Here is a 12,231-nt window from a genome sequence, read left to right as displayed (position 1 = left end):
TGAACATGGGCTCAAAATGTGCCAAAATTGTGTAATTGTTAGCACTTAAGTTAAGAGTAACAACATAGATGTAATACAGTTATGACAGTCGACGAAATAAAGACGCTTCTGAAGGACTCGGGCACTTATAGCTTTTTTTTTCTTTTTTAACGAATGAAATGAGTGATTGTTTCATAATCGAACCAATGGAAATATGTTGTAGTTTGCCAGAAAAACTAGTAAATTAACAGTTTTTCAAAAATCGTTTAAATGTTGAAAAGTATCGACATTTGAGAAAGACAGACGCTATATTCGAGCTCAGCACGTCGATTTTATGCAATAAACGCAAAGAAATGAACATAAACAGTTTTTTGTTAATTGTCTTATGAATCTGTGAACACATGAAAGAGAAATTAAAAAAACTGTACATAAAAATTATTACCCGTTCGAGCCGCATAAATATCTGCTATTTTGCATGAATTATATTTTAATTGAGTTCAAACATCTGTCGAAAAGAAAAATGTCTACTGTACCCTCACAAGCATTATCGTACACTAGCGGTTTGCAGTGTTCGTGATTCGAGAGTGAGCCGAAAAGCAATGCTTCCGATTTCTTATATGGAAAATCTCTAAGCTTTAGAAATAATTTTTCGTGTCTCGATATTTATTTCTCAACATAGTCACCCTGGCGACGAACAAATTTCTCCCAACGAGAGACCAGTTTGTTGATTCAAATGGTTAAAATGGCTCTGAGCACTATGGGACTTAACTGCTGTGGTCATCAGTCCCCTAGAACTTAGAACTACTTAAACCTAACTAACCTAAGAACACCACACACATCCATGCCCGAGGCAGGATCGAACCTGCGACCGTAGCGGTCACGCGGTTCCAGACTGTAGCGCCTAGAACCGCACGGCCACTCTGGCCGGCAGTTTGTTGATACTTCGCTGTAGAATATCTGACCTTTTTCACAGAGCTACAACCTCACGTCTGCTGGCACCGCTTCATCACTATCAAAATGAAGCCCTCGGTGTTCCTTAAGTGTTGGAAACACATGAAAATCGTATAGGGCCAAGTTGAGACTGTATGGAGAATGATCAATGATAGGGAACCCAAGGCATCGTATCGTTGTAGGTGCCGTGGCGCACGTATTTGGTCTTGCTTTGTCATGCTGATGGAGAGAGTGCTCTGTATGTGGAAGAGTTCTTCTGCAGTCAGAAACTCTATTATAGCATGCCGTTTCTCACGCACCGACATAGTTTCGTTGCACAGTTCGGTGCCCTCTAGCGATAGATGGCTGAAAATACATAGCCATGACGAATAAAGATATAGAATATTAATAACGTTTGTTTTATTTAGAAATCTTTAAGACTTTTCACATAAAAAGGCATTGCCTTCGAGCACTTCCTGGCATTAGTATGACTAGCAAACTGCGCGGCTATTTATACGAGGTGTGACCAAGAAGTAAGGAGAGTTTTTGTTTTTCTTAAAGAATCATTATTCATCAACATCAACTTTGTCTCCTTCAATTTAATCCCTGTCAGGTATAACAGACTTGCGTCAGCGCTTTTTTCAATCTTCGAAGCATTTCTGGAACTCACTTTTCGTTTCGATTCTCTTCAGCCTCGGAAATAGAAAGAAGTCGCAGTGGGCCATGTCTGGCGAATACGATGGCAGATACAACATAACGGTTTTGTTTTCGCCAAAACATCACGAACAAGCATTAATGTGTGAGCGGGAGCACCATCGTGATGCAATTTCCACGAGTGGCTTTGCCAAAATTCTGCTTGTTCTCTTCGTAGTGCTTCACGCAAAAGGCGCATAGCTTCCAAGTAGTATTCCTTATTGACCGTACGACCATAAGACAGAAACTCATGCCCATTGCAATCGAAGAAAACATTGTGAACACCTTCACATGTGATCTAACTTGTCGAATGTTTTTCGATCTTGGTTCTGCAGGCTATTTCCGTTGGGATCATTGGGCGTGTTTCGACGTTGCATCCGCTTACTCACGTTTAGTCACCTGTTACAAGCTTCTTCAGAAGTTCTGGATCGTTGTCGACTTCAATCAGCAATTTCTGAGCGATGTCTACGCGACGTTATTTGTTTCGGAACTAACTTTACGACTACGCCTTTTATGCCTAAAACATCCGAGAAGCGGTTAATATGAGCTAACGTAAATGCCGACGTCATCAGCAATCCCTCTGATGGTGGTGATTTGCCGATTTTCCAGAACCATTTTCTTTACTTCATCTACACTATCGTTAGTAACTGATTTGATAGGGCGTCGAGGGTGGAACCGCTACGGTCGCAGGTTCGAATCCTGCCTCGGGCATGGATGTGAGTGATGTCTTTAGGTTAGTTAGGTTGAAGTAGTTCTAAGTTCTAGGGGACTGATGACCTCAGATGTTAAGTCCCATAGAGCTCAGAGCCATTTTTTTGCCGTTCCTTATTTATATAAAATATTTGGGAGACAATCTGAGCAGCTGTCTTCGGTTGTTTGCAGATGACGCTGTCGTTTATCGACTAATAAAGTCATCAGAAGATCAAAACAAACTGTAAAACGATTTAGAAGAAATATCTGAATGGTGCGAAAAATGGCAGTTGACCTTCAATAACGAAAAGTGTGAGGTCATCCACATGAGTACTAAAAGGAACGCGTTAAACTTCGGTTACACGATAAATCAGTCTAATCTAAAAGCCGTAAATACAACTAAATACCTAGGTATTACAATTACGAACAATTTAAATTGGAAAGAACACACAGAAAGTGTTGTGGGGAAGGCGAACCAAAGACTGCGTTTTATTGGCAGGACACTTAGAAAATGTAACAGATCTACTAAGGAGACCGCCTACACTACGCTTGTCCGTCCACTTTTAGAATACTGTTGCACGGTGTGGGATCCTTACCAGTTAGGGCTGACTGAGTACATCGAAAAAGTTCAAAGAAAGGCAGCACGTTTTGTATTATAGCGAAATATGGGAAAGAGTGTCACAGAAATGATACAGGATTTGGAATAGACATCATTAAAACAAAGGCGTTTTACGTTGTGACAGAATCTTTTCACGAAATTCCAGTCACCAACTTTCTCCTCCGAATGCGAAAATATTTTAATGACACCGACTTACATAGGTAGGAACGATCACCAAGATAAAATAAGGGAAATCAGAGCATGTACAGAAAGATATAGGTGTTCATTCTTCCCGCACACTATACGAGACTGGAGTAATAGAGAATTGTGAAGATGGTTCAGATGGTTCAAATGGCTCTAGGCACTATGGGACTTAACATCGGAGGTTATCAGTCCCCTAGACTTAGAACTACTTCAACCTAAGGACATCACACACACCCACGCCCAGGGCATGAGTCGAACCTGCGACCATAGCAGCCGCGTGGCTCCGGACTGAAGCGCCTAGAACCGCTCGGCTAGAAGATGGTTCGATGAACCCTCTGCCAGGCACTTAAATGTGATTTGCAGAGTATCCATGTTGTTGTGTACATAGTTCCGCGTAGTCAGCGCGTACACAACTTTCCCAATAGAGCGCGCCCCGCTAAGCACAACAGCGCAGGCGCAGCGCTCGTCCGTCTTCGCACTACGAGATGGCGCTGTCGTAGAGACGGACCAAATTCTGCGTTCGCCGATCCGCGTATTAATATGTAATGCAGCCAATGAGATTGCTGCTAACGTAGAACCTTTTCTCTTCACGGATCACACTCGCGCAGTGAGACCTGAACGTGCGAGGTATTATAACGAGTGTACAGACCTCCGATTAGTCAGTCTGCATTAGTCTGTATCAGTCTGCATTAGTCTGTACCAGTCTATAGTCAAGTTTCAGTCTGCGCCTAATAAGATTATCATATTCCTGTACATAGCCATGAGGAGAAATGTATAGACACTTTGTCAAGTATCAGAGATATGTGAGAATAAGATTAACGTACCAAGACCAAAGGAACTTCAGCTTGTCAATTGTAAACAGCACCCAGAATCAAGTTACGTAATATCTATGCCTTTTTGTTATTTTAATAAATATGTGTGAAAATTAATCAAGTTTTGTTTAAAGTTGGTCACCATCGATCTGCTACTCTAGGCGTGCAAGTGGCATTTCTATCGTCCGACCTAACGGCAGAAGATAAACACGCCATGCTAAGACCACGAGACAGATTGCTGATACTCGCCTACTTCGTTAGAGCGACAAGTCAAATAATCTGATGGTGTGTGTTCCGAAGGTCTTACAGTACGCACACCACACTTGTAGATGTAGATGTAGTTGAAAATAAGATGTATAAAGCCCGTGAGATTAAAAAAATTCCCATTACTTTCTGATCGCGCCTCGTGCGTTCCCGCTGCAGGTCAGCTGGCGACGTTTCCGATACACGGAGGGCGCGCCGTCAACGCCAGGGAGACGGCGCCCGGCCAGTTCCCGTACCACACGCTGGTGCTCGCCGACAACAGAGTCCTCTGCGGCGGAGCTCTGCTTTCGGTGTCCGTCGTGCTGACCGCCGCCCAGTGTGTGTTTCGGTGAGTTGTGCTCATCCTCAGGCACAAGCTAGCCGACTCACAGTACCCGCAGAACGCTACAGTCCATTCAGTTACTTTCTGACTGACGCTGCAGCACCGTGTGTAATCACAGGCCCTTCCTAGGTCTAAAAATGGGCATAGACTCATTGTTCGGACCTGGGCGAAGGTGGCTTCTCAGTTTGTAACTACCCCTCTAACCAAACAGAATTTGCTGTTAATTTTTCTTTTAAGGTACCACTGATATATTAGTGAAAATTACAATAAAATACACTACTGGCTATTAAAATTGCTACACCAAGAAGAAATGCAGATGATAAACGGATATTCATTGGACAAATATCTTTTCATTTCCCCCGCCCCTCTGGCTCTGACCTTGAGTCTTGTTACTGCAAACGAAATCTTGATTGGGAAATGAAGTCACTTGCAGTGAGTGGGTAAATTGATTGGGATCATTAATACAAGGGATACCGGAGAGACCTCTTCACCTGTTGGATCTGTGAGGATGGTAGCCTGAATGACACTATTTGTCATAGCTTTAATCTCTGAACGTACAGGACTGCAAAGTATCGGATGATTTCATTTCCATAGTAGTAGTGTCATCATAACTAGATAAGCCATAAACACAACACTCCTTCTCCTCTTAAAACTGGCTGCAACATAGGAAAAAAACAGCACATTGCTGTGTATAGAAGATTTGTTAAAAATTATGTATGAGGAGAAAGAATATATCTAGGACAAACAATTTGTTTAGTGGTTTAAGTGCCCTGACATCTAACCTAAAACTGACTGTGAGAAAGGAAACGAAACCGTACATGTTCACAGCACAATATTTTCTTTCTCGCAGTTTTTAACATAAAATTTGCACTCTGTTATTTAAAAACATATAGCCTATGTCCCTCTGAACTGTTTTACTTACCATATATATTTACAATATACGTATTCTATATTCATCCGAAGGTTTGTTATAGTACCTATTTTCAAATAGTAAACAATCGGTCAAGGATTTTTGGTGATATTTGCTAACAATGTTTCCCCTTTATGTATTAGAATATATCTAGATACCATATACAGGGTGTCCAATTTATATTGAACACCCTAAATAACTGTGTGTCCAGATTCAAATTACAAAATGTTTCAAGCAAATGTTCTTTATCCGTCAGGGGACATCAATCAGCATGTTTGGTTTCGTTGTAGCTTTGTTTTTTACAAAGATATGAACAGCGGTATGACTTTTTAAAATGGCACCCTGTATTTTTTATTCGGCAATTCATTTCCTCTCCTAAAGACCTATTCAAAACTGTATCACAGTGTACCATGCACTGAAAACAATGTTATTAATTACATAAAACAACATTGACTTAGAGCCCAGGATCACAAACTCGTCCACTTGCTGGAGTTGTCAGAAAACAAATGAAAACCAAGTAAAAACATTACACAAAATTGACTTTGACTCTTCGGTACCCTTGCCCCGGGAGTAGAACATTCAAAGGTGCTCAAGTGGTGACCCTGGACACCGATACACTGGTGCACTCGTTGAATGAAAGAATTATTTACTGCTTCCAGTGTTGCCTGCTGAAGAGAATTACAAGCAAGCACGATACGTTCCTGCATGCCCTCTGGAGTTGTTGGAATATCTCGACAGACAACGTCTTCAATGCATCTCCAAAGAAAAAAGTCCAAAGGATTTAAATAAGGAGACCTAGCAGGCCAAGGAACTGTTCCTCCTCGTCCAATTCATCTGGCAGGATACCTTCGGCTCAGAACACGACGTGCACGCAAGGCATTATGTGATGGACATCCATCATGTTGATACCACATAAGGATTCTGGTTTTTAGCGGCACTTCATCCAGAAGAGGAGGAAGAATTCGTCTGAGGGAGCTCGCATACACTGTGCCGTTTAGACTACCATTGATGAAGTAAGCGCCAATAATTGTAGTAACAAGCATCCCACACCAAGCATTAACTCTCCATTGACGCTGATGTTCCACCTGTCTAAGCCATTGTGCGTTGTCGCTGTACCAATAATGCATGTCCCTTGTATTTACCTTTCCTCTGCTTAAGAAGGAACATTGGCTCTGAGCACTATGGGACTTAACATCTGTGGTCATCAGTCCCCTAGAACTTAGAACTACTTAAACCTAACTAACCTAAGGACATCACACACATCCATGTCCGAGGCAGGATTCGAACCTGCGACCGTAGCAGTCGCGCGGTTCCGGACTGAGCGCCTAGAACCGCTAGACCACCGCGGCCGGCAAGGAACATTCGTCGGTAAATAGAACATTGGAGATGAAGTTCGGGTTGGCGAGGATTTGCTGCTGTACCCACTGACAGAACTGTACACCATTCTGGAAATCATTCCCATGCAATTCTTGATGTATTTGTACATGGTAAGAATGGGACCGGTGACGTGTAAGTGTACGGTGTACACTGGTTTTAGGAATGCCAATCTCGTGTTCAAACTTTCGTGTGCTCACATGTGGATTCATAGCAACGGAAGCGAGAACAGTAACTTCGGCAGCTTCGTCTGTGCGATTGCGTTGTCGTGGGGTGAAACGTCTCGTTTCCTGAAGCGTCGCAACAAGACGAGAAAACATCCGTCGGGAAGGTGGGTTCTTGTTGGGATATCGTTCTCTATGCAGTTCCGCTGCCTGAATAGCATTTCGCCTACCTTCAACAACAATAATAAAAGAAACGGTATGTCGATGCAGTTTGTAGAAGGACTGCCTTTAAAGTATGCCTACTCCACACAACACTATTTAAAAGGACTAAACTGCTGTACTAAAGGTAACCGTCATAAATATTACAATTACTGTTCTGCTAACTTACATTCCCCATATATGAGTAGCATTTCTACCTTCTCTTCGTAAGTGTATATACTACTCACATAACTCTTCAAGTGACGATGGTTGACGGAATGACTTCATTCTGCTTGTGTTTACATTTGTCCTCTGACAACGTCAGCACGTGGATGTGTTCCATTACCCCGAGTACCTGCACTAAGCGCTGGGAGCGTCAAAGTCAGTGTTGTGTTATATAATTAATAACGTTGTGTTTCAGTGAATGGTACACTGGGATACATTTTGGAATAGATCTTTAGGGGCGGAAATGAATTACCGAATAAAAGATACAGGGTGCTATTTAAAAAGTCATATCGCTGTTCATATCTTTGTAAAAAACAAAGCTATAACGAAGGCATCATGCTGATTGATGTCTCCCTAATGGCTAAAGAACATTTGCTTGAAACGATAAATGTGACGCCCTGTATATTAAAAATTTGTAGCCCACGTGCTTCCGAATTTTATGAGAGCATCATCTAAAAATTTGAAGTTAATCGATCAAAAACTATTCGAGATTCTAGGTAACAACGTTAAACAGAAACTTCTTTTGATATGGTAGTATAAGTATAGGTTTTTATAGACCGTATATATTTAAAAATGTGTAGTTTGTGTTCGTCCGAATATGTATTAGAAAATCATGTAAAAATTTGTAGTAAATCGGTCAGGAACATTTCGAGTTTTTTGCTGACTAAATTTCCTCTTTATGTAGTGTCTATTCATATACCACAATATCAGGAATGTGTAACCTGTGTCTGTCTGAACGTTTATTCGAGTATCGTGTAAAAATCTGAAGCAAACTTATCAAGAAGGTTTCGAGGATTTTGTGGACAACATTTCTCTTTTATATTACGAGGGTAATCCCAAAAGTAAGGTCTCCTATTTTTTTATAAGTTCATAGACCTGTTTATTTCTACAATGGTTTACATCAGTTTGCAGCTTGAACATTTAGCTATTTTTCAAAATAATCACCATTTCTGTCGATGCATTTTTGTAGACGCTGTGGCAGTTTTTGTATGCCCATGTCATACCAGCTCGCCGCCATGCTGTTCAGAAAGTTATGCACCTCTTCTTTCACCTCTGCGTTCTTAATGTAGTGACTCGTGGTATGGATGCTACTTATAACGATACAGTATTGTGTGACAATACTGCCCACAGACATACCGGAATAGCCGCGTAATTGCTGGGCGCTTATCCGTGGGTTGTGGTGCACTGCCGTTAGTACAGCTACGCGGGCTATTCGGAAAGTAAGGAACGGTAGGTCGCGAAATGGAAAACACAGTGTGAAAATCAAAACTGTTTTATTTGCAACGGTTAGCTACACCTTCCAGCTACTTCTCTACACAGTCACCGCTCAGACTTAGACATCTGTCGTAGCGTTGTACCAAAATTTCAATTCCCACGTTATAGAAGACAGTCGCCAGTGCTTTTCGACAATTGTCCACTTGGAATGGCAGCTTGTTGTCTGTGTCAAAAATTGCCTTCATAGTCAGCGGTTCATTTGAGCAGAGATGAACCTCAGGGGTTGCCAATTACGGGCTGTATTGTGGGTGATCAAACACTTCCCATCGAAAACGCTGCAGGAGCATCTTTATTGCCCTGCGGCCGAGAATTTTCGTGTAGAACGAACCGCATGACAGTTGTGTTATGTGGATTGCATAGCTGCAGGCGAAATCTTTCGCCAGGCCCCCATACTTGGCGGAAGACGCTAATTTCTAGCAATCTTTACGTTCGCACTGTGAGTTCAGAACTGAAAAGAGCGATATGATGTGATCGACGGGTGTACTGACACAGTGCCCAACGCATCTGTGCAAAGCTTCATCAGAATTTCGCGACCGATCTTTTCTTTTTTTCCGAAAAACCCTCGTCTTTCATTAGCTTCTCCTGTAACAAGTTTACTTCGTTTCCTTTTGCAGGTCTGTAGGCTGCCATCACACATAAAGGCTATCACAACCTTGTAAAAGAAGACCGAATTTTCCTTGGAAAACGTTCGGCGTACAAGGCAAAAGCAGCCTCAACATTTCTCTTTGTTCTCCGTAGATCAGGATCATTTAAATTATTTTCTTTTCTGTGGTTGCATACTCATCCTCCACTTGGACGTCTGTTGTCCAAATGATCGGTAGATGTGCAGGCAATAAATACTGCGCAAGTATTGTAATGTTTACAGCCGCTACCTGTTCTACGTCTGCACATTACGTGAGCTCCGTTCACGGTGTACTACCTGTTAAGATACGTCGTAGTTCAGTACACGGCCGCGGTGGCACGTCGAGTGGTGACCTGTTCGATATGTCAGAGGATACAACGTTGCGAATGGGGTTTCTAATTAGAAGTTATAAAATACTGGCCTATCCTACCCTCGCCACATGGAGGTGGGGTCCTACCTGCCTTTACATATTCAAAAACCATTCATTAGCATGTCGTAAATTTCAATTATGTACTCATTTCTATTCCTCCGATTACAGCGTCGTCTGTGGCGAAACGAAGAAAATGCTTCAGATCACAAGTGTGTAGATTTTGCCGTAGAATCGTAATCTGCAACAAATAACGGGGTTCCCATTGAAGATTTCAAAGTTGACCCCCGTCTCCCTTGCCACCTACACACATGCACACATGGAGCGCTGGTAGGTCGAGTGTGACATCGTTGGATGCTCCCCTCCGAGACAAAAAAAAAAAAAAAAAAAAAAAAAAAAAAAAAAAAAAAAAAAAAAAAAAAAGAAAATTGGAATTATAACTTATCTTGATCCGATGTGTAGTTTTCGAGATATTTCAATGTCTTCAGTTAATATGAACACTCTGTATAGTTGTATAGATCAGGATTCTCGAAACTAGGGCCCACAGGTCGCATCCGAACCACGACTTCCGTTTATACAGTCCGCCAGGCAACTTCAATTTGCTTGGCAAAATATGGAACACGATACCTATCTACTTCAGTATTGGTGTTACTAGGAGTATGTGAAGCCGTTAAGCCTGACACTGGAGCTTTCGCAGCAGAATACGTGTATGGTGAACCACTCAGGATCCCTTTGGAAGTTTTCGAGCAACAACGTGACCACCCGCCACAAAAACTTTCGCTCGTACTTCAGCAAATCAAAATTCCATCATTAAATTTCTCCCGTCTCCGATATATAGACCGGGAAACCATTGCACACAGTGATTTACGGATGTGTTCTTGGGTCATGTTGCGTACAGACTCTCTCAAATCCTGTTGTATCCCCTATGAAATTCATTCGGCGACATGAGGTCAATCAACGTCACTTCTACGTTTTTGTTGACGACACTGATTCTGAGTTCCTTGACTTACCCTACCACATAGCAATGAAGTGGCTGAGCTGTGGCAGAGTCCTGTCCCATTCTTACAAGCTCCGAAACGAAATAGATGATTTTCTCAGTGGAAAGAGAGTTGATTCACGGATACCACGTTCGACAACATGTGCAGTGGCCTGGCCCTCAAAGTCGTCATTTTTGGTCGACTTCACATCCGCCTGAATGACCAGAACTTGAAAATTCAGGGAAAGAATAATCTCGTATTCTCTACAAAGTCATCAAAATATTTCTGAGAAAGTTATTATTGTTTGAAAGGAAGCTGTAAGATGAAAACTTTTCTTATTTTCACTTCTAAGAGTTTTGCTCTAATAAGATGTCAACCTTGACTTTCGGAAAAAATATTCGTGAGGCACTTTTATTTTCCAGCGGTTTTCAGATCTTGACAACATTGAGAGTGACATTCTTCTATTCCAGAAACTGTTTGACTATAACCTTTATGATGCAGCAGTTGATCTACGGTCAGAGCTCACTGATTTGCAAACAAATGTCCTGTTCCAATAGAAGCACTGACGAAGAACACTCGTTGAATGTTACCACTGTTTATCTGATATGAATATCTGAAACTGAAGAAATTTGCCACTGTTATTACACACATCAAAAAAAAGTTTTGTATCACCTCGTTTCCGAGAGTTCAGTAACCTATATGGAAAATTGGAATAGAGATCAACATAACCATCATTTATGCCCTCTTTATTGCTCATGAAAACCATACTTTGCATGTTGTACCACCATACGGCGAGACCTTTAGGGGTGGTGGTCCAGATTTCTGTACAGACTGGTACCTCTAATACCCAATAGCACGTCCTCTTGGATTGATGCACCACTGTACTCTTCGTGACATACTATCCACAAGTTCATCAAGGCACTGTTCGTCCAGATTGTCCCACTCCTCAATGGCGATTCGGCGTAGATCCCTCAGAGTGGTTGGTGGGTCATGTCGTCCATAAACAGTACTTTTCAATCTATCCTAGGCATGTTTCTATAGGGTTCATGTCTGGAGAACTTGCTGGCCACTCAAGTCGAGCGATGTGATTATCCCTAAGGAAGTCAGGCAAAAGATGTGCACGATGAGGACGCGAATTGTCGTCCATGAAGACGGATGCCTCGCCAATACGCTGCGGATGTGGTTGCACTATCGGTCGGAGGATTGCATTTACCTACCAGACAGCCGTTACGGCGCCTTCCATGACCACCAGCGCCGTACGTCGCCCCCACATAATGCCACCCTAAAACAGCAGGACAGTGTGTCTAAGGCGTTCAGCCTGACCGGGTTGCCCCCAAGCACGTAACCTACGACTGTCTGGTTGAAGGCATATGCGACACTCATTGGTGAAGAGAACATGATGCCAGTCCTGAGCGGTCCATTCGGCATGTTGTTCGGCCCATCTGTATCGCGCTGTACGGTCTCGTGGTTGCAAAGTAGGACCTCACCATGGACGTCGGGAGTGAAGTTGCGCATCGTTCAACCTATGGCGCACAGTTTGAATCGTAACACGACGTCCTGTGGCGGCACGAAAAGCATTATTCAACATGGTGGCGTTGCTGTCAGGGTTCCTCCGAGCCATAATCCG

At 42.5% G+C, this 12,231-nt stretch overlaps 1 protein-coding gene across 1 annotated transcript in view; it reads left to right on the top strand.

Annotated features, from left to right (window-relative positions):
- Positions 1 to 12,231, top strand: part of LOC124545877 (collagenase-like) — a 179,044-nt gene that overhangs the window by 69,720 nt on the left and 97,093 nt on the right. The window contains exon 5 of the mRNA XM_047124837.1: positions 4,330 to 4,498. Within this exon, the coding sequence (XP_046980793.1) occupies positions 4,330 to 4,498 (169 nt within the window). The remainder of the gene's footprint in view (positions 1 to 4,329; positions 4,499 to 12,231) is intronic.

This window comes from Schistocerca americana, chromosome 8 (assembly GCF_021461395.2).
Source record: "Schistocerca americana isolate TAMUIC-IGC-003095 chromosome 8, iqSchAmer2.1, whole genome shotgun sequence".
NCBI lineage: Eukaryota > Metazoa > Arthropoda > Insecta > Orthoptera > Acrididae > Schistocerca > Schistocerca americana.
This window is presented reverse-complemented; position numbering and strand designations above follow the sequence as displayed.